This window comes from Polyodon spathula, chromosome 5 (assembly GCF_017654505.1).
Source record: "Polyodon spathula isolate WHYD16114869_AA chromosome 5, ASM1765450v1, whole genome shotgun sequence".
In the NCBI taxonomy this organism is placed as follows: Eukaryota; Metazoa; Chordata; class Actinopteri; order Acipenseriformes; family Polyodontidae; genus Polyodon; species Polyodon spathula.
The window spans coordinates 47,005,243-47,027,902 of NC_054538.1; the positions used below are offsets into that span (position 1 = coordinate 47,005,243).

Sequence of the window (22,660 nt, forward strand, 5' to 3'; positions counted from 1 at the left end):
TTGTTTTTTAACAGTTATCATACCGTGCAAATTTCATACTGTCCCATCCCTGTAGAGATCAAGACCAGAGGAAGCAGATGGAAATTTAATCAATGCAGATTTTTTATAGAAAGAGTGGTGAGTGTATAAAATAGGTTGCCAAGCTATGCTGTTGAGTCTTTGGGATCGATTAAGAGATGACTAGATGAAATCCAGGGATCAGTCATCACCTTGGATAGATGCTATATGAATGCTGTATGTGTTACTAGTCTACTAATTAAAAGACAAGATTAACTGATGATACAAGAAATAGGAAGGATCCATAAGGCTGGATGTAGAGACTGGACTCTCACCTGTGATGAAGCTGACAATCAGTCCCACGATGACCACAGTGGCAGAGTTGTGTGCGCTGTACCACATATATGATAAAGAGTAAAACCTCTTCAGACCAGTTGTGCTGCAGAAATGGGAAGGTTAGTTTGTATTTAATTTATTTATATAAACATGGGATTCCTCAAAAAAGTCAAGCAGGTGATCTTAATATGGTTGACCACAGAAGTTAATTTCTTTATACTTATTACATTTTTGTGGAATTACCGTATTCTTTTGAATTTAAAACGCAGCCTAAATTTTCCACCTTCAATCTGAGGAAAAAATAAAACATCAAATAAATATGTATTTACAAAGACACCACCTCAATTACACATATGGTGGCAGTTTTACGGCCATCTGCTGTCACACAGAGCATGTTATGTTATGCGGCTGGAGCAAGGAGACAACGGTCAAAGGTTTGAAGATTCACCAAAGGAGAATGAAATGCTTCAGGGAGAAGGGACAAGGGCCTCGCATTGATCAGTACTTCTTACGAAGTAGGTCAAGTCAGTCGAATGAAAACCAGCGACTGGAAGCAAACCACAGTTCACAGGATATCAGCAAGTCATAGACGTGAGGAGGACTTGCATGGATACAACTGGTGATGAACCTAGTGATCCTTGTGAACCAAGTCAGACGAACCAGCGTACGAGAGAAAAGAACCTCAACGGGCACAAGCCTGGAGTTAAATGGCCAAGAGCTTGCGAGAAAACTGCATTGGACACAGTAAACACATATCTGTTTTACTTTGGAAAGGTTAAATGGAACAGTTGATAAGAAGCTGGATACATTTGGGGACATCATCTAGGCATATGGAAGCGAGAGGTCTGGAATTGAAAAAAGGAAGAAAAAAGTACAAACTATTCCTGGAAAGTCTAGATGGCAGCAGGAGATTGAACGCTTAGTTAGAGAAAGGAGGCAGCTGAGGAATCAATGGAAAAAAGCAGAACAGAGTCAGGAGGGACTCAATCTGTTAAAAAGGGTCATAAAAGATAAGCTTGTAACATTGCTCAGAGCTGAGCACCTACGGAAATGCTACAAAAAGAAAGAGCGTGCAAGAACTAACTTTTATAAAGGTCCATTCAATTTCTAAAGAAGATATTCACCAGTGAGAAAAATGGCATACTAAAATCATTTAAGTTTGAGCTGGAGAGATAGTTGGAGGAAACACATACAGATTCAAAAATCCAGGAGCCTATGTCAATTCCTTCAGATATTCCACCCGAATACCAAATGGAAGACTGTGCACATATGTGGAAAGAAGTAGAGCAAGCTGTGAAAAAAGCAAGGGCATCATCATCTCTAGGGCCTAATGAAGTTCGATACAGAGTATACAAGAGTGCTTCTAGAGTTCTATGAATCCTGTGGAAATTGATGAAAGTGGCATGGGAAAAACAGGTTGTACCAAGAGCATGGCACTGAGCAGGTGGAGTCTTTATACCAAAGGAAAATGATTCTACAAGCATCGGTCAGTTTCGTCCTATTTCCCAATTAAATGTAGAAGGCAAGATTTTCTTCAGCATTATTGCTCAGAGATTGTCAATCTACCTATTAAAGAACTGCTTCATTGACACTTCAGTACAAAAAGCAGGCATTCCAGGTTTCCCAGGATGTTTAGAACACATCAGCGTAATCTGGCAACAAATTCAATCAGCAAAGGAGGAGACGAAGGAGCACCATGTGACATTCCTAGATTTGGCTAATGCATATGGTTCAGTGCCACATGAACTTCTTTGGGCAACATTTGATTCAGCGTACCGATGACAACAACAAATTTAGCGAAAGCTTACTTTGGAGATTTGCAATTTAGTTTTTCAACTTCAGAATTCAGCACTACATGGCAATGCCTAGAAGTTGGAATAATGGCAGGATGTACCATTTCTCCACTGGCTTTTACCATGGCAATGGAAGTAATTATAAGGGCATCAAAATGGGTAGTGGGAGGAGAGCGCTTGGCTACTGGAATGCGACTACCACCAATTCGAGCATTCATGGAAGACATGACAACAATGACTACAACAGTAGCCTGCACTAATCGGTTAATGGGCAAATTAACCAATAACATTGAATGGGCACGAATGCAATTCAAGCCCACTAAATCAAGAAGCATCTCTATAATTAAAAAGGTAAAGTAGTAGATAAAAGGTTCTACATTAATATTGAGGAAATACCAACAGTGTCCGAGAAGCCAGTGAAAAGTCTAGGGAGATGGTATGACGGGGATCTAAAGGACACAGTTCGTGTGGGAGAAGTTAGACAACAAGCAGTGGAAGGGTTGAAGAGCATAGACAGCAGTGCTTTACCAGGCAAACTGAAACTCTGGTGCTTTCAGTTTGGTCTACTGCCAAGACTGCTGTGGCCACTGACTGTGTACAAGGTTTCCTTGACAACAGTTCATAAGCTGGAAGCTTTAATCAGTTCATACGTCAGGAAATGGTTGGGAGTTCCACACTGCCTCAGCAGAGTGGGACTTTATGGTAAAGGAATACTGCAGCTACGAATCTCTGCTCTAACCGAGGAGTTTAAGTGTGCCAAAGTCCGACTGGAAATGACACTAGTAGATTCACGCGACAAATGCGTAAGGGAGGCAGCACCTGTGTTGAAAACTGGAAGAAAATGGATGGCAAAGAAAGCTGTGGAAGATGCTAAGGCTGCCCTTCAAATCTGAGATATTTTGAGGCAAGTTCAGCATGAAAAAAGAGGTTTTGGTCTCAGTTCAGCTCCTCCTACATAGCACAAGGCAACCCCGGCTCAACGGAGGAAGCTGGTAGTCAATGAGGTGCAAAAGCGGGAGGAGAGGATCAGGTGTGTAAAGGCCATTTTCCAGCCAATGCATGGAGAATGGATGAGATGGGAGAGTGCGGAACAATGCAAGATCGGCTGGCAAGACCTATGGACAATGGAACAGAGCAGGATCAGTTTCCTCATCAGATCAGCATATAATGTTCTCCCATCACCACAGAACCTAAACCTCTGGGTGGGTGAGGATCCCTCATGTCCTTTGTGTTCATCACCTGCAAAATTAAGGCAAATTTTGACAGGATGTAAGGTGTGTCTTAGCCAAGGACAGTTTACTTGGCGCCATAACCAGGTGATGTGATGTATGGCCTTAGCATTGGAAGACAAGTGTAACCTGACCAATAAGTTGCCACCAGTTCCATCAAAGCATTACATACAAAAGACAATATTCTTCCATCCAGGAGAGCAACCACCAAGAAGAGACCAGAGAGACCGGAAGATGCTGGCAGATGTTGGTCAATGGCTTATTTTTCCACCTGAGATTGCCAACTAACCTTCAACCAGACATTGTCTTGTGGTCTGGATTAGCACGCCTTGTTCATCTGGTAGAGTTAACAGTCATGGGAAGATGCTGCGGACGAGGCGTATGAGCGGAAGAAACTTCGATATGCTCAACTAGCTGCTGAAACAGAACCACTAGGATGGAGAGTCTGAGTTTACCCAATGGAGGTGGGTTGTCGAGGATTTGTGGCACATTGCACAACCCAGTTTCTCAGAGATGTTGGGTTCAGTGGCCAAGAGTTGCGTCGCACAGTGAAGAACTAATCTGAAGCAGCAGAAAGGAGCAGCAACTGGCTGTAGTTGAGACGGAAAGATTCTGGATGGGGATCTCAAGCACAATAGAAAGAAAGCAACGCTGATGTACAGGTAAGTAAGCTGGGCTGAGCTGAGTGGGGGATGATGCTGGGACACCAGAATCACTGTTGAGCCCTCTTGAGGTGTCGTGGGCTAGTCAAGGAAACACCAAGGATAGAAGGTGCCCATGAAGACCCCAGAGATGTACCCTACTTAGCTCAATCCAGACGGTTGTCATGCTGATGCGCTGGGGAGACTGCACTTGGTTGATCCCTGGAGCCAGCATCGCAGCTGTTGTGTGTGCTGATGAGCTGGGGAGGCAAAATGAGCTGATACCTGAAGCCAGCATTACACTTCAGCAATCAACACCAGACAGAAGGATATCTACATCATCAGATGGAAAACAACGCAAATGGATGGAGATGCAGATTGATCACATTAGTTTACTGTTGGTGCTTATCTTGGCGAGAGCCGAGTTCAAATCAGCATCAAGTTCAACATCTACTCTCATGTAATGGAAATCATGTGATGCTTCTAATTTCCAGACATGATTACTCACACCTGTTTTTCTCCCAATTTGTGAACTGGGTTTTGCTTGGTATGTCGAAATATACAGGGGTCTGATCAGCATTTCCGATCTGTCCAAAGTGATACTGTTAGAAACGCTGACATTGTTAAAGCTTCTCTTTGAATTCCTCAGGAGGCTAATAACACTTCTTTGAAAATGGCTGCCTGTATGTCATAGATGATTTGAGATTGGGCAGTGACGTCTTTGTTCATCTTTTCTCGGCAGTCAGTCACGTTGTTGTTTGTGTACTTGGGTAGTCAGATCTTTTGTTGCCTATTTTAATACACACATAACTACTGTACTCGACGTAGGCTATTTTTAAGAAGCAAAAAATTGTTCAAAAAGTGCACCTTAAATTCGAAGCAATATCGAAGGAATATGGTATAATACATAATATACTTAGACAGGTTATTTATTGCAGATTATATACATTTTAAGGTATTTTGTTTTAATTTGTCAAAATAGTTTTGCATCTTACCGTGCTTTGGTTTTTGCCGCAGCGATAAGTGTAGTCATAGCAGCAGTTGTCATGTTTCCTACATCAGGTAAAACAGTGGCATTTACTGGAATGAGAGGGGGGGAGCTACGAGACACAAAGCTTCCGATTCCAATCCAAAAAGCCATGACCAGGCCTGATACCAAGCCAGTGATGGCTCCCTGTCAGACAGGAGAAAGCGGGTTAACAAAGCCCAGAGAAAACACACATCCCCTAATGTACGTCTGATCCAGCCTTAAGCATGCAAAAGTACAGTCAAACTAAAGAGAAGTTTCAAGTGTTGTTAATATTCACTTGGTGTTTTTGTTTCAACACGGACCTTAATACAGTCAACTCTTAATTTGCATTATCAGGAATCTAAAGCCAAATGCATTCTGTCGGTCTGTATTGAAGTTACAGTAACACTGAAATCAAATTTAAATTACAGAACAATGAAAAGTATTATATCTGTAAAAGTACTGAGTTTTATTGAAAATGTGGCTGTAAGTGAACTTTTATAAAAGTATACATTGCAAATGAACTGCACTTGAAATCTGCATGTCTTATTCTAATCAGATGTATTTTTAAACCACAAAAGCAAGGCATCCTCAACATCAGGGTATTGAGCAAATCAGTAACACTGACAACTGTGTTTGATCTGGGGTGTTTCGATTTATTCAAATTTTATTCGCGGGGAGGGCTCCAAAATAATTTGCAGGAACAGGAAATTCGTGTTCAGTGAATTCGTAGTATAATAAGTAATTTACAATAAGCGACTGCTAAATTTTGCCGGGACTTTTCCCGATTTCCAAAAAATGTATCTGATCTAAGTTTGTTTTAACGAGAATTCACTGTATCTAAATTGCTTTCCACAGCACACAAAGTATCACAAACATCTTAAAAGCAATAAACTGTCAGTAACATACATCCCGCATCATGGATGTAAATGCATTACAAAATCAGAATGATCTGCATTCACATGTATAAATATAACATGCTACCTATCTTTATACCGCAGTAAGGCATGAGAAGAGGCTTGATACTCACAGTCGAGTTGGCACAAGGGAAGAAGATTCCAAGACAGAAGATACCGAGCAGAGGCCCCCCAACCATCCCAAAGATACTTAAGGCTGCCTGGGACGGAAGGAAGGAAATGAAGAACCATTTAGAAGTGCTTTCCTATTCCGGAGATATCAAATGCTAGTAGTTCATGATTTCCTGTTTCCATGTCTACCCTGAAGATAGTTGAGGAAATAACAAATATACAAATGATTAATGCTTTACTTTGCTATGCCAGGGTGTTCCCATCATTATTTTTGTCAATATATCAAATTTTCAAGATTTCTAAGAAGATTTGCCCTAAACTTCTAAAAAAGAGCTAAACTTCATTTCCTACTCAAACATGCAAATCATTCATGTACCACACACCAGCTACGAGACTCATCCCCCGACTAGACCTAAACTCTACACCTGATAATAGCTCCACCAAAGCGCTGGAAAATAACCATTAAGCTATTTCTATTCACATTAAATATCTCCGTCAGATCTACCCAGCATCTATAAAACCACTCCCAGTCATCACCCACAACAGCCAGGCCTTCTTTAAACCCTGCCCCTTACCTGCAGCACTGAACCCATTTGAGATGCGATGTAGGCCATTGCCAAACAGATGATTCCATAAGCCACAGCTAGAGAGGGTGATAGAGAAACATTCAGGGAATGCGAGAGACAGCTGCTCACCGTGTGTGTTGAAAGACGGGTGCCAGGCACAAGTCACAAAGGTAAAAAATGTAGTTACAAGATCTTTATACTGGGAACCTAGGGGTGTGTTCCTCAGAATAAATACCACCTTTGATTAAATGTAGGAAGGAAGCAGCCTAGCAGACACAAACCTAGCCCCTTGGATAACAGAGTGGCTCTAGACTCTGTCATTGCTGTGAAGTATGGCTTGATCAGATCCTCCATAGTAACCGTTGCTAGGGAGTTAAACGCTGAGGAAATAGTACTGGGGAGAAAAAAAATGGACAACATTAAAAAAATAATTACAGCACAAAAAGCATGCAAGATATAAAACACTGCAACATACATATGAAAATAAAATTCAAGCGGTCATATATAGTCAATGTTGCTTGGTCTGGAGGCACAGGCTGATCTCTTACCCAGAGATCATTGATTGAATCCTTTTTTTGCGCCAATCCCCTGTACATCCTCTATAAGAGCCCACGTCATAACCTAATCAATTGTCCAAATGAAAAAAATAAGAGGTGGAAGGTGGGTGAGTTATGGGTGTGTGGAGTTCATCATCCTACGAAGACATCATACTACAGGTAATCTTTGTCTTCTTACAGAGTATGATGAACTCCACACACAAGTTAACCATATCAAATGATTAAGAGGTAGTAGAGGAAGTTAGTAAAGGAAGACACAGAATACATAAACTGATATGTGAGAACTGGTGTGGAGAGGAGGTAAAAACTATTTAAAAGAAACAAACACTAGCATTCGTCGACCGTGTTTGTTAGCGTCTGTTCGTTTTGTTTGTCTATTTATTTTGGCCCAAATTGCCGTGTGCTGTTTTTTTGTTCAACCTTTTATTTTCTGTATTAATAAACACATTGAGCGCTGCAGCATCTCAGTTTTCATTCTGCCAGTACTGTCTTTCTCTGTGTACTCCGTTCTGGCCTGACCCTACAGCCAGCCTGTTCACAGGCACATTTTAGTTTTGCCCCTACATTTACCATACCTTACCCAGTGGGTTTTGACAGATCCTAAAGATGGTTTCCTTCCAAAATAGAAGTCAATGCAGGATGAGGTCCATTTTGAATCTGACTGTCAGTTTTCCCTGGATTTGTGATCCCTGTATTGGAGATCAGTCACTAGATATGCAGTTTTCCCAAAGTAGACGTTTTCCTTACCTGTAGCCAGAGTCCAAACCATGGTAACCTGTTATTGAATACAGGCTAAGCCTCCATTGAGGGACGATGCGTTTCCTTGGGGGGGGGGTTAAGGTGGTAGCCCTGCCAAACAACTCTAGACACCGTATAGTGTGACATTCCTAACCAGGTATGTTGGAGATTGCATTGATGTGAACATTGAAGGAGGGCAGACAACCCCTGTGAAACAGGTGGCTGAGATATGATGATAAATGTAGAGAGAGAGTCGTGTACAGATTTGGGATCGCATCAGAGGACAACTTCTTTTCACTCGTCTGTATGGATCTGAAAATGGAAGGTTTCCTTTTTTTTTGTTGAGTAGGGTTCAGATAAGCCTTAGTTTTTCTGTAGTTGCCCTTCAATCTTCAGCCAGCTAAAATCAACAGCAAAGGATTGTGGAAAACATCTTTCTGTTGTTCTGGGCAGAAGTTCACTGAATCTTGAATTTTCTCCAAACTGATGTAAGCATTCAGACCCCAAAGTCTAGATAAAAAAACTTGTTTTATTTTAGAATATAGATACCTCGTATAGACCCCTTCTGAAAAGATGTTCTACGGCATTGGCATTGAGCATGGATTTAATATTTTGTAAAAAAAACAAAAAAACTAAAAAAAACTCCAGCGTAACCAGTTCTCAGTGTGTTGATACGTCCGTCGCTGGTGTTAAACTAAAGTGATCGTTCTAATAGGACTACTTTCCACTGAAAAAAATGGTTCTAGATGCTTGGATCGTTAAAAAAAGGGTGATCATTATAAGAAGGGTTCATTATAGTTTATTTAGACTGTGTATATGTATAGGTATTGACAATGTCGACCCAAGGGACTTTTTCGACCTGAAAAAAGAAACAAGGACCAGGGGTCACAAATGGAGATTAGACAAAGGGGCATTCAGAACAGAAAATAGGAGGCACTTTTTTACAGAGAATCGTGAGGGTCTGGAATCAACTCCCCAGTAATGTTGTTGAAGCTGACACCCTGGGATCCTTCAAGAAGCTGCTTGGTAAGATTCTGGGATCAATAAGCTACTAACAACCAAACAAGCAAGATGGGCCGAATGACCTCCTCTCATTTGTAAACTTTCTTATGTTCTTAATATTTAAGCGATAGAGCCTGTCGATGTGGGTTCTACCGTGTGGTAGATGACCGCGACTTGAGTTATGCGTTCCGAGCTGTAGGCGAGGGTGCTAACGAAAGTCAAGGTCACCTACCACACAAACTTTAAAAAGTGTATGACCTTCTGATATTTTGCCAGATAACATTCTGCTGAGGAAAATAGTCCCTAGTCATAGTCATAATTAGTCCCTAGTCATAATTAGAAAAGAAAAACATTACACGTAGAGAAAAAAATTATTATTATTATTATTATTATTATTATTATTTATTATTATTATTGCCAACATATTTCTTTATTGGGGTCTTACTCTTTCTTATTATAATTTATCTGAACATGTACAATTGTTGAATAGTCTGTGTAGTACTGGAGTCGGACTTGAAACTCGTCGTTGGAGGCGGGGCATCATTCAAGGAATGGAGTGGATTGGCTGGTGTGGAAAGAACTGAAACAGGGTGTGCAGTTTGACTGGCTGGTTTTGAGGGAGACTAATCATGTCTTCCCTGTTAATTTGCTGTCCAGTAGCTGCGAATTGAACCTTCATTACGGTGTCCTGTCACAAACATGATTTCCCTTGTCTCAAGACCAGCAGCAGAAAGTATGTTTAAGCAGCTTTTTATGTTATCAGATTAGTAGTGGATTAGAATGTTAGGGAAAAAGCCGGTATTTATGCGCGGATTGACTTAAAATGCAATTCACAGTTAAGCACTTCAACGTTTCAGTGGGCATAGAAGCCCATTAGATCTGGAAGCTGATTGACTGTTTCCACTCAATTGTTTTATATATATATATATATATATATATATATATATATATATATATATATATATATATATATATATATATATATATATATATATATACACACACACACATATACATATATAGACACACACACATATATACATACAGGCTAACTTCACTATAACGAATCTTTCTATACCTATTTTTTCAATGCAAATTAGCCCTATTAGAACGATTATGTACAGGATCAACCCGCATACATCGATCTCAATACTGACTGACATTGAACTTTCTCCAGTGTCAAGTGTGTTATTCTCTCAGTGAAAACAAACACCATGGTTGACTAATTCAACGATAATGCCAATTCAAAGATGCCCTATTGTAGTACGAATCGTGCATGACAAACGCAATCGCTGCCTGTCCGTCTTCACACAATCTGCAACCAGGCAACGGATGAGGGGCAATCTACACTGGATAGTTTTTTTCCCCCCAGAGAAAGGACATGTAAATTACTGTATTCAGCATGTGCACATTCTTTCCTTTTTTATTTCTTTACCATTTTCTTTTAAATGTACATGTAGCAGGGCGATTGTCCTGCACAGGGGTAAATTAGTGTTGGTATAATTTACATTTGGAAACGGGTTTGTTTTGTGTGCTTTTTGGAGTTATGTTTGATCAAATGATTGTTTACAGATGGGCGCTCATCGTTGGTAGCATCACATGACCTGTTTGTTTACTTTCTGTTTTGTGTTTAATAAATCCTGCGTGTCTGCGCCAGCGTTTCAATGAGAGGGGTATCTCTGCAGCCTGGATCCCTCAGCCGTGTACTGATGCGTGCGCAGGCTGTAATAGACGTCATTATTGTACGCAACAATAAAGTTTGCTTGTGTTTAATAGTTTTTTTTTCCCCCCACTTAATTCAATTGTTTTATTTCCTTGCTTGTTTGTCTTTTAAATGTCTGTAATAATGTTTTTAAACAATTATTAAATAACAATGGTTTAATCAAATCAAGGCATGATAGGGTTTTTTTTTTTCAAATAAATACGTTTCAAGATCTGCTCCTGGTGAGCTCCTACACATTTATTTAAATAATCCTCCTCATTATTTTCTCAACACAGTGACATAGAACTGTTCCTCATATGCTTCTTTTTGCAGCTACTGAGATTTATTATTATTGGAAAAATGTCACAGTGTGATATGGATGACTACACCGAGCTCCAAAAAAAACATCACTATTATAACGCATTTATTTTCGAGAGAGACAGTTGATTTGACACTGGATATGGAGTTATTGCTGCTGCTGAATTGCAAGCATGAATAAAAGCAATATAGAAAATGACAGAAAAAAAAAAAAAAACATTATGCCACATCTGTCAAGAGAGCAGTGCCTTCGTGCAATCGGCATGTTGGAGGCTGGACTAGGGCAGCGTACTATAACTCGCCGTATTTGGTGCTCACAGCCAGCAATTCCAAACCTGGCGAGATGGTATAACCAGACACACTCTGTCAATGGCAGGCCATGAACTGGGAGACCAAGAGCCACACCACCTGCCCAAGATGGACAGATCATTTTGCACAATCTTCATGATGTCAATTGTTAAAAGCACAATATAAAGTCACTGCACCTACTCTAAAACAGAGTTTGTCACTTTGATTTTAGTGAATTTTATCCATATATAAGTGATGAGTTTCTTTTGATGCTCAGTATATAAAATGTAATAATGCACACAATGATATGCATATTACCATATAATCTGGCATTGCCATTGCAATCGTGTGCTACAGCCATCTGTATTTAAATAATAATCCTCATCAACATTCTTTCAAAATGTCCCTTGTATGAATAAATCAAGATAAAAAAAAAAAAAAATAGGTTAGGTAGAGTAGGTTATAAACTTTCACAGAAACCCCAGGGGGAATTATTTTCCTTCAACTCACTGAAGCCCATCTATTTTTTTAATAACACATGGATATTAGTATCTGTAATAATACAAAAACACAATGAACAGGTGTTAAGGTTCAAATTGCAAGTAAATTTAACGAATAATAATAATGTAAATGAAGTTAATATTAAAATAAACTTAAATATAATTTTCCTTTTGATAATCCAGGAACAGTGAATTACACCGAGTAGATAATGAACTGCAAAAAATTGTATTTAAAAAACCCTTATAAAACAAAACAGTAAATGAAAAATGTAAATGCCTACACTTCCTCCGTACCCAAGCTAACAGAGGAAAAATGTGGACAACTGATTAGCATATGACGTGGGCTTGGCGCTAAAAAGAGATTATATCATATATCATATTATATCAGCTTGTTCCTCCTGACCAAGCAACATGCAGACAACTTGTAGAGTTTTTACAGATTTGAAAATGGCAGGCCCAACTCACTAAGGTGTTACGGAGAATCACTGCTCTAAACCATACCAAATTCAGGACATGGACACACTGAAACAACTAGACCATGAAAGAGCAAGTTATTCTAATAGCCTTTTCACTCTAGAACGCCGAGCCGAGCCGAGCCGAGCTCACCCAGCACGGCTCGGGTGTGTTCGCACTACTGTTCAAAGTAGAAGCTGCACTGTGGAACGTAACATCAAATTTAGTGGACACAGGTGCACAAGGGAGTGGTGTGGATTTGTTTTGAGAATGGATCCCGGGGTCGTACTGTCCAAAACAATACAGTCTACCAAAAGAGTTCTCAGGAATTGAGAAATATGAGACTAATAATTTCATTTAATATTATTAAAGTTAGATTAACTACTAATAATAACTTTAACACTAGAAGGACCAGAGATATGCTTATACCTAGAAGCCCCGCAGCAGTCTTTCTGACGGCTGTATTCAAAACACTGTATAACGTACTTGTACTATAATTTTTTTATTGAATACATCAAACATCTGAACAACCGAAGCACATTTTACACACATATACATATATATATATATATATATATATATATATATATATATATATATATATATATATATATATATATATACACACACACACATATATATATATATATATATATATATATAACATACTTATTTAACAAATCTAAACGAAAATGTAAATTAAGATCTGAACAGACTTCGATTTACAACATAAGGTACATATTTATAAAACTGAAACGACAGCAATACATTAACTTTCAACAGAAATCAGTTTATTATCAGAGGCGCAAAAACAACTGAACATAGATAAATAAACTTAGAAGAAAACATTTTACAGAAGCGCAGCAGCAGTTATAAAAAAAGTAATTATTTTTCTTTTTTTCAGGTTTTTAATTTTTTATTCTTTTACCAGAGTCTAAGGCTGTTCACAATCAACACAGATAATGCGCTTCTCCACGCTGCCTTTCTGCACAGGGCACAGCTGTCCAAAGTTTTATTTTTATTGCACTTGCCAACCTGCGGCTCTTAGTGGGGTTGCCAGCTTCAGCTGTGGGGACACGCTTGGCAGTCTCCCTCTGTTCTTGCGAAGTTCCTGTGCTAACTGTAAAATATATTCTCTCCTTGGTAAATTCTTCTTCATGCATTCTTTGTAAAGTACCCAGGAATTGATGGCTGCTAGATCAAATACACGGTAAAACATCTGAACAGGCCACCGTCGGGAGGCAGCTTTCACGGAATGCTTCCATGCCATCTGATCCAAAGCATCTTTGTGTTATAAAACTCCATGGTCTCTGGTATTTATTTTCACCAGTCCCTATGCTAACTGACTAACCAAAAGAGCACACCTGGTAGCAGGTGCCAGCCTTTGAAAAGGCTGACTGAAAAACACTATCAGTCATTCAGTCAGGCAGAGAGTAGAGAAAATGCAATTGTTTCTGTGTGGCTGTCAATGTGACTGCTCCAGAGGCTTTTAGATACAATGTAATATCTCGTATATTTCTGCACACCTGTGTTTCATGCTTTGTGAGAATATTTAATATATATGCACAGAAAGGTATATGAACGCGCAGCCCCATATGTGTACCAAGAGTGGAAAATGGTGCTTCTAGTGTTAAAAAATTACACATAGTATCTGAAAAATGTCAGTAAACACTTCACTTAAAAACAAACTCGAAATGTAACATATTTAAATATATTATTTTACAACTTGTTTTTATACAGCAATGTTACGGTATTTTTTTAATTATTGAACATGATTTTCAGATAATTTGCTCATTTCCAATATATATCTTATTTATTTTTATTGTTTCTGTTATGGACTGGTTTATAAAGGAACCACAAAATATGCACAATTACTGATCACTTTACTCATTAGAAAAAATATATGGAATACAACTAATGAAACAGCAGTAGCTCTTGCAGTTAACACACTAAGTTTTTTTTTTTTGTCTCTGTTTTAAATATCTGTCAGCGTTAAACAATTTAAAAAAGGAGAAATACTATATATATATATAATATATATATATAATATATTATATATATATATATATAATATATATATATATATATATAATTAATTTTAACTGCACTGCACATCAATAACTGCACTACACATCAATTCCACAAGACAAGTCTCCAAAGTCAACATATCGGCGCCAGTCGTTGCAGGTCTGTGACCAAGAACTGTGTCCTTTAAATCATAATATTTACTTTTTTTGCGATCTGACCTGCTTTTATTGTTATGATCTTTTGTTTTTTTTTGTAATCCTGTTTCATGCAGCGGTTTACTCCCAAATTTCTCAACTCCTGTAAAATCTTTTGGTAGACTTTATCATTTAAGACAGTACAAGTTAACCCCGCCCCCAGCTTTGCTCAACACCAAGCCAGCAGTTTCACGGTTCCAGCTCTGCTCGGCTCGACAAAATTACCAGTGTGAAAGTAGCCTTCCGTTTTTGACTAGTGGTAATAAACATTTTAAACATTAGACTCCAGAAGGATAAAAGAGCATGAACAAACACATGAACACACACACAAACACACACACGCACGAACATATGAACACACACAGTACCTGAGAGCTCCACTAAACAGACAGGCCACAAAGAGCCCTGGAAGTCCAGGAAGGTCCTTCAAAATATCCATCACAAAGTACAGCACCATCTAGTAGGAAACAGACAAACAGACGAGACACCCTTTTAATAAACCAATAAGGAACAAGAGGGAATGGGCTTGTGCTGGATATTGTCACTTCTTGGTGCGTTGTTAGGCACGAGACGCAGTCGAGTATCAGCAATCAACCAAGAAGTGACAGTATCCAGCACAACCCATGCCCTCAAGTGCCTTGTTGCTTTTATAAAATGGATTTATAAACATTTAAAAAAAATAAAGAAGAAATCTGCATAGTTTCTAAAGATTTATTAACATTTTGATGTATAACCTTCCACAACAGAAAATAGTCCCTATGAACAATATTTTTTCTGTGAAGGTGCCTGTATTCTAGGTAACATTGTTGCTGGTAATTCACTCCCATTGGCTCTTTGTAGCATATACCAAAGAGCGCAAGATTTTAAGGTGCTTTGTTGGGATGAAGATTAAGTAATTAAACTCAAATTGTGTATTTTTTTCAGAAAGTTTGTTTGTTTTGTGGTATTAATTTAATTTCAAGTTTTTTTTTTTCTAGCAAGTCAATGTTACATTTTTGTACCTGTAAAGAGTGAGTGCGCTTTAGTAAAGGAGAAGAGACAGTGAAGAAAGGCGAGAGTCAGGTGGTTAAGACACTGCGTGTAGTAATGTATTTGCTGTCAAAAAATATAAAATTACCCACAGTTAAAAATTAATGAAGAGTCAAAAAGACGGCTGATACCAACTAAAATTAGGAAAAATAAAACTGAATATCTGACAACTGGATATAATATAAACTGGAAGATATGACAAGACACCTTGATGTCTTTCATATCTTCCATGACAACAGGTATTTTGTAGTGATACGTGGTTAGCACAAGTGCAGTGATTTAAGAACATAAGAAAGTTTACAAACGAGAGGAGGCCATTCGGCCCATCTTGCTCGTTTGGTTGTTAGTAGCTTATTGATCCCAAAATCTCATCAAGCAGCTTCTTGAAGGATCCCAGGGTGTCAGCTTCAACAACATTACTGGGGAGTTGATTCCAGACCCTCACAATTCTCTGTGTAAAAAAGTGTCTCCTATTTTCTGTTCTGAATGCCCCTTTTTCTAAACTCCATTTGTGACCCCTGGTCCTTGTTTCTTTTTTCAGGCTGAAAAAGTCCCTTGCGTCGACACTGTCAATACCTTTTAGAATTTTGAATGCTTGAATTAGGTCGCCACGTAGTCTTCTTTGTTCAAGACTGAACAGATTCAATTCTTTTAGCCTGTCTGCATATAACATGCCTTTTAAGCCCGGAATAATTCTGGTCGCTCTTCTTTGCACTCTTTCTAGAGCAGCAATATCTTTTTTATAGCGAGGTGACCAGAACTGCACACAATATTCAAGATGAGGTCTTACAAGTGCATTGTACAGTTTTAACATTACTTCCCTTGATTTAAATTCAACACTTTTCACAATGTATCCGAGCATCTTGTTAGCCTTTTTTATAGCTTCCCCACATTGCCTAGATGAAGACATTTCTGAGTCAACAAAAACTCCTAGGTCTTTTTCATAGATTCCTTCTCCAATTTCAATATCTCCCATATGATATTTATAATGTACATTTTTATTTCCTGCGTGCAGTACCTTACACTTTTCTCTATTAAATGTCATTTGCCATGTATCTGCCCAGTTCTGAATCTTGTCTAGATCATTTTGAATGACCTTTGCTGCTGCAACAGTGTTTGCCACTCCTCCTACTTTTGTGTCGTCTGCAAATTTAACAAGTTTGCTTACTATACCAGAATCTAAATCATTAATGTAGATTAGGAATAGCAGAGGACCTAATACTGATCCCTGTGGTACACCGCTGGTTACCACACTCCATTCTGAGGTTTTTCCTCTAATCAGTACTTTCTGTTTTCTACATGTTAACCACTCCCTAATCCATGTACATGTGTTTCCTTGAATCCCAACTGCGTTCAGTTTGAGAATTAATCTTTTGTGCGGGACTTTGTCAAAAGCTTTCTGGAAATCTAAATAAACCATGTCATATGCTTTGCAATTATCCATTATCGATGTTGCATCCTCAAAAAAATCAAGCAAGTTAGTTAGGCACGATCTCCCTTTCCTAAAACCATGTTGACTGTCTCCCAGTACCCTGTTACCATATAGGTAATTTTCCATTTTGGATCTTATTATAGTTTCCATAAGTTTGCATATAATAGAAGTCAGGCTTACTGGTCTGTAGTTACCTGGTTCAGTTTTGTTTCCCTTTTTGTGGATCGGTATTACGTTTGCAATTTTCCAGTCTGTCGGTACCACCCCTGTGTCAAGAGACTGCTGCATGATCTTGGTTAGCGGTTTGTAAATTACTTCTTTCATTTCTTTGAGTACTACTGGGAGGATCTCATCCGGCCCAGGGGATTTGTTTATTTTAAGAGCTCCTAGTCCCTTTAACACTTCTGCCTCAGTTATGCTAAAGTTATTTAAAACTGGATAGGAACTGGATGACATGTGGGGCATGTTGTCAGTATCTTCCTTTGTAAAAACTTGTGAAAAGTAATCATTTAACATATTTGCTATTTTTTTTTCTTCCTCTACGATTTTGCCATTTGTATCTCTTAAACATTTAATCTCCTCTTTGAATGTTCTCTTGCTGTTGTAATATTGGAAAAACATTTTGGAATTGGTTTTAGCTCCCTTAGCAATGTTCATTTCTATTTCTCTCTTGGCCTTTCTAACTTCCTTTTTGACTTGCATTTGCAGTTCTGTGTACTCTTTCTGCGTACTTTCTTTTTGGTCCTTTTTTAATGCTCTGTAAAGTGCCTTTTTTCGCTGAATATTTTTTTTAATTGATCTATTAAACCATTTTGGCAATTTAGTTTTACATTTAGATTTGTCTACTTTAGGGATATAATTGTTTTGCGCCTCTAGTACTACGTTTTTGAAGAACAACCATCCTTCTTCTGTGGGTGTTTTCTCTATTTTACTCCAATCTACTTCTGTTAGTCTCTGTTTCATGCCTTCATAGTTTGCTTTTCTAAAATTGTAAACCTTAGCTTTAGTCTTTACTTTTGAGGATTTAAAAAACACTTCAAATGAGACCATGTTGTGGTCTGAGTTTGCCAGTGGTTCTCTGACCTCTGTTTTAGTTATTCTATCTTCGTTATTTGAAAAGACTAAATCAAGGCATGCCTCCCCTCTAGTGGGTGCCTTCACAAATTGTGTTAGGAAGCAGTCATTTGTCATTTCCACCATTTCTATTTCATCCTTCGCGCTACCCACCGGGTTTTCCCATTTTATTTGGGGGAAGTTGAAATCCCCCATTAGTATGGCTTCTCCTTTGCTACACACATTTCTAATGTCATTGTATAACAGATTATTGTGCTCACCGTCTGAATCTGGCGGTCTATAGCATGCTCCTATTATTATGCCTTTTGAATTTTTGTCTGTTATTCTGACCCATATTGATTCGGTTTTATTTTCTTTGTCCAGGTTTAACACCTGGGCTTCAAGACTGTTTCTTATGTATAGCGCTACCCCTCCTCCTCTTCTGTCCTGCCTGTCTTTCCTATACAGTGTATACCCACAAATATTATATTCGTCCCCATCACTCTCAGATAACCACGTTTCTGTAACACCTATCACATCATAGTTACCTGTTAGTGCAGTAGCTTCAAGTTCTAGAATTTTGTTTCTGATACTTCTAGCATTTAGATAAATACATTTAATGGTTGTCTTACCTGAGTTGTTGTTCTTGTTTTGATGCGGTCTCCCTTCTGTTTTTTTGTTGATTTCTCCCCCCTTCCTTTCTAGTTTAAATGCTTCTGAACCTGCTCGAGGATCTTTTCTCCAAGTAGACTAGTTCCCTTGTTATTTAAATGCAGTCCATCCCGTCTATACAGATAGTCCTCGTTGTAGAAAGTGGTCCAATGATCAAGATAGGTGAAGCCTTCCCGTGTGCACCACGTCTTCAACCATTGGTTTTGATTAATTATTTCCAGCTGTCCATATGGTCCTTTGCAAGGTGCGGGTAGTATACCAGAAAATACCACAGTTTTGGTTTTCTCTTTTAATTTCCTTCCTAGCTCTCTGAATTTGTTTTGCAGGGATTTTGGTCTGTCTCTTCCAATGTTGTTTGTACCGATGTGGACGACTACTACCGGGTCGTCTCCTGTTCGTTCTAGGAGCCTGTCCACGTTCTCAGTGATGTGCTTGACCGAGGCTCCCGGAAGGCAGCACACTGTTGTAGTAAGGGGGTCCAAACTGCGAATTGAACTTGCTGTGTTTCTCAATATGGAGTCCCCAACAATCATGACCTCCCTTCTTTTTGCTGTCTGGTCACCACTGTCAATGGGGTCCTGGATGTTGTTCCTTTCATTCTCTTGTTGTTGGTTCTGCTCATCAAAATTCTGAAGTGACTCAAATCTGTTGGTTGTTTTGATTTCTGGTGGTTGTGTTTGACGAAGTTTCTTTTTTTCCCTGCTTCTGCCTACCTGAACCCAGCTGTTCTGACCTTCTATCTCCCTGGTGGCTTTCAGTCTGTTAGGGGTGATGCAGACTTCCATGAATTGTGGGTGTGCCAGTTCCTCAAGATCTTGTTGCTGTCTCACTTCTTCCAGCTCCATTTCTAGCATGCTTACTAGTTTATGCAAATCCTGGATCGCGCGGCACTTTACGCACACTTGGTTTAGCTCCGCTGGGTTTTCTCGGATTTCCCACATCAAGCAGGTGTCACAGATTACTGGCTTGAAGACCATGTTGAGGGTTTTTTTTTTTTTTGAAGTTTAGTTTCTTCTGCAGCCGTCAACCTGCTTTCAAACTGCTTCGAAACTGCTCTGTACTTTTCCACGCCTGTACTTCTCCCACTCGCTGTCGCTTCCACTCGCTGTCGCTGGGAAGACTGCCTCGTTTAACTGCGTTGTTCTGCTGTGCTGTCGGCTCCTCCCCTCGCCCGTGTCTCAAAACGGCGCTGAATTTGAATCAGCTGCTCCGAGTTTCAGCTTGTTTGTTATCAGAAAAACACACGCGGCTGTGTTTCCCCAATGTCCTCTGTTTTCTGATTAAAGCAATTCAAGATGCAATTTCTCCTTTCTGCTTCGAAACTGCTCTGTACTTTTCCACGCTGTACTTCTCCCACTCGCTGTCGCTTCCACTCGCTGTCGCTGGGAAGACTGCCTCGTTTAACTGCGTTGTTCTGCTGTGCTGTTGGCTCCTCCCCTCGCCCGTGTCTCAAAACGGCGCTGAATTTGAATCAGCTGCTCCGAGTTTCAGCTTGTTTGTTATCAGAAAAACACACGCGGCTGTGTTTCCCCAATGTCCTCTGTTTTCTGATTAAAGCAATTCAAGATGCAATTTCTCCTTTCTGCTTCGAAACTGCTCTGTACTTTTCCACGCTGTACTTCTCCCACTCGCTGTCGCTTCCACTCGCTGTCGCTGGGAAGACTGCCTCGTTTAACTGCGTTGTTCTGCTGTGCTGTCGGCTCCTCCCCTCGCCCGTGTCTCAAAACGGCGCTGAATTTGAATCAGCTGCTCCGAGTTTCAGCTTGTTTGTTATCAGAAAAACACACGCGGCTGTGTTTCCCCAATGTCCTCTGTTTTCTGATTAAAGCAATTCAAGATGCAATTTCTCCTTTCTGCTTCGAAACTGCTCTGTACTTTTCCACGCTGTACTTCTCCCACTCGCTGTCGCTTCCACTCGCTGTCGCTGGGAAGACTGCCTCGTTTAACTGCGTTGTTCTGCTGTGCTGTCGGCTCCTCCCCTCGCCCGTGTCTCAAAACGGCGCTGAATTTGAATCAGCTGCTCCGAGTTTCAGCTTGTTTGTTATCAGAAAAACACACGCGGCTGTGTTTCCCCAATGTCCTCTGTTTTCTGATTAAAGCAATTCAAGATGCAATTTCTCCTTTCTGCTTCGAAACTGCTCTGTACTTTTCCACGCCTGTACTTCTCCCACTCGCTGTCGCTTCCACTCGCTGTCGCTGGGAAGACTGCCTCGTTTAACTGCGTTGTTCTGCTGTGCTGTCGGCTCCTCCCCTCGCCCGTGTCTCAAAACGGCGCTGAATTTGAATCAGCTGCTCCGAGTTTCAGCTTGTTTGTTATCAGAAAAACACACGCGGCTGTGTTTCCCCAATGTCCTCTGTTTTCTGATTAAAGCAATTCAAGATGCAATTTCTCCTTTCTGCTTCGAAACTGCTCTGTACTTTTCCACGCTGTACTTCTCCCACTCGCTGTCGCTTCCACTCGCTGTCGCTGGGAAGACTGCCTCGTTTAACTGCGTTGTTCTGCTGTGCTGTCGGCTCCTCCCCTCGCCCGTGTCTCAAAACGGCGCTGAATTTGAATCAGCTGCTCCGAGTTTCAGCTTGTTTGTTATCAGAAAAACACACGCGGCTGTGTTTCCCCAATGTCCTCTGTTTTCTGATTAAAGCAATTCAAGATGCAATTTCTCCTTTCTGCTTCGAAACTGCTCTGTACTTTTCCACGCTGTACTTCTCCCACTCGCTGTCGCTTCCACTCGCTGTCGCTGGGAAGACTGCCTCGTTTAACTCAAGTAGTTCCTAATCGTGACATGATATTGTAACAGCTTGGAACACTGATGGACCAATCAGCATGCAGCATTCTAACAATTTGCTGCATATACCCAAAGTTTATACTTCTGACAATGTCTATTTATTTTTTAATTTGTTGTTCTACCTTCTGTGACCAAACTGACCTGGTCTGTGGTTTTGACATAACCGTTGGCCAGCGGATTGTCCTCTTTATAGTATGCATACATCACCAGGCCCACCAAACAGCCCAGAGCCAGAACAATCTGCTGACAGGGAAACACCACATAACATGATCTACAGAGAGGGAGAGGGAGAGGGAGGTTAATGAATGGCTTTACCCTCAGAAAACAAAGCATCTCAGGGGCATAGCATATCACATCAAGTGGTTCAGTATGAAGTAAAATGTACATGTGAAAAACTACAGAACATATGTAATGGAGCTTGATGAAAAGAATCATAGAAGATAGCTGTGTCCCAGCTGTAAAGACCATTGTCAATTCAATTGATCTAAACTAGGGGTGACAAACTGAGTTCCTGGAGGGCCGCAGTTAGGGATGAAAGTATTTTTCACACATAGTTAACAACATTATTTAAGTTTGTCAACGAAACTACGCTGAACGCCCTGCCTTGCTATTTACAGTATTTCTGCCACAGACAAGCAGTAGGCGTGCTTTTCTTTTCCTGCTCGTGTTAACTAGCATCTGATTTACTGGTCCCATCCTACCAGCGAATCAGTTTTGAAAATTCTTTGTTAGAACGCCCCTCTGTGTATTCACTGTGCATTTTGGAGTAAGGATCAGCTAGTGGGTCTGCAATTTGTGGTAAGTAAATCAATTTATTATTATTATTATTATTATTATTATTATTATTATTATTATTATTATTATTGGCCAGTATTTCCATATTGTATTTCAGATAGTGAAGGTTAGGTGGTACAGTATTAACAAGATGCAATGCATATAGCTGCAGCTGTCGCTAAATTAAAAAAAAAAAAAAAAAAAAAAAAAAAAGTTTTTCGTAAACTCGTGTCTAGTTTATATAGCTTACATTCCAAAGTACTGTAATCTGTTTGGAATACATATTTTAGTAACACTCCTGTAGTATGTCAAACCTGCTAGGCTTGTTGCGAATGCTGTGTTTTTTTTTTTTTTTCTCTCTTGACACTACCAAAGATTTTAATGAACTGTAATGATATTAAAATGATAACGTCACGGGAAGAGGAATGCACCGAAAACTAGATACTTACTAGAATGATTATATTTTGTTCGCCCAACAAAAGGAATATGCATAAAAATCATCATGCCCATACTGCTCTATTCCATACTTACAGGT

General features: G+C 39.6%; 1 protein-coding gene across 1 annotated transcript in view; it reads right to left on the bottom strand.

Moving 5' to 3' along the window:
* Window positions 1–22,660, bottom strand: part of slc5a6a (solute carrier family 5 member 6a) — an 80,942-nt gene that overhangs the window by 9,551 nt on the left and 48,731 nt on the right. The window contains exons 8-14 of the mRNA XM_041250666.1: window positions 21,493–21,622; window positions 14,748–14,836; window positions 6,881–6,993; window positions 6,609–6,676; window positions 6,036–6,122; window positions 4,992–5,170; window positions 333–436 (exon numbers count right to left, since the gene is read on the bottom strand). Coding sequence (XP_041106600.1) covers window positions 333–436; window positions 4,992–5,170; window positions 6,036–6,122; window positions 6,609–6,676; window positions 6,881–6,993; window positions 14,748–14,836; window positions 21,493–21,622 — 770 coding nt within the window. The remainder of the gene's footprint in view (window positions 1–332; window positions 437–4,991; window positions 5,171–6,035; window positions 6,123–6,608; window positions 6,677–6,880; window positions 6,994–14,747; window positions 14,837–21,492; window positions 21,623–22,660) is intronic.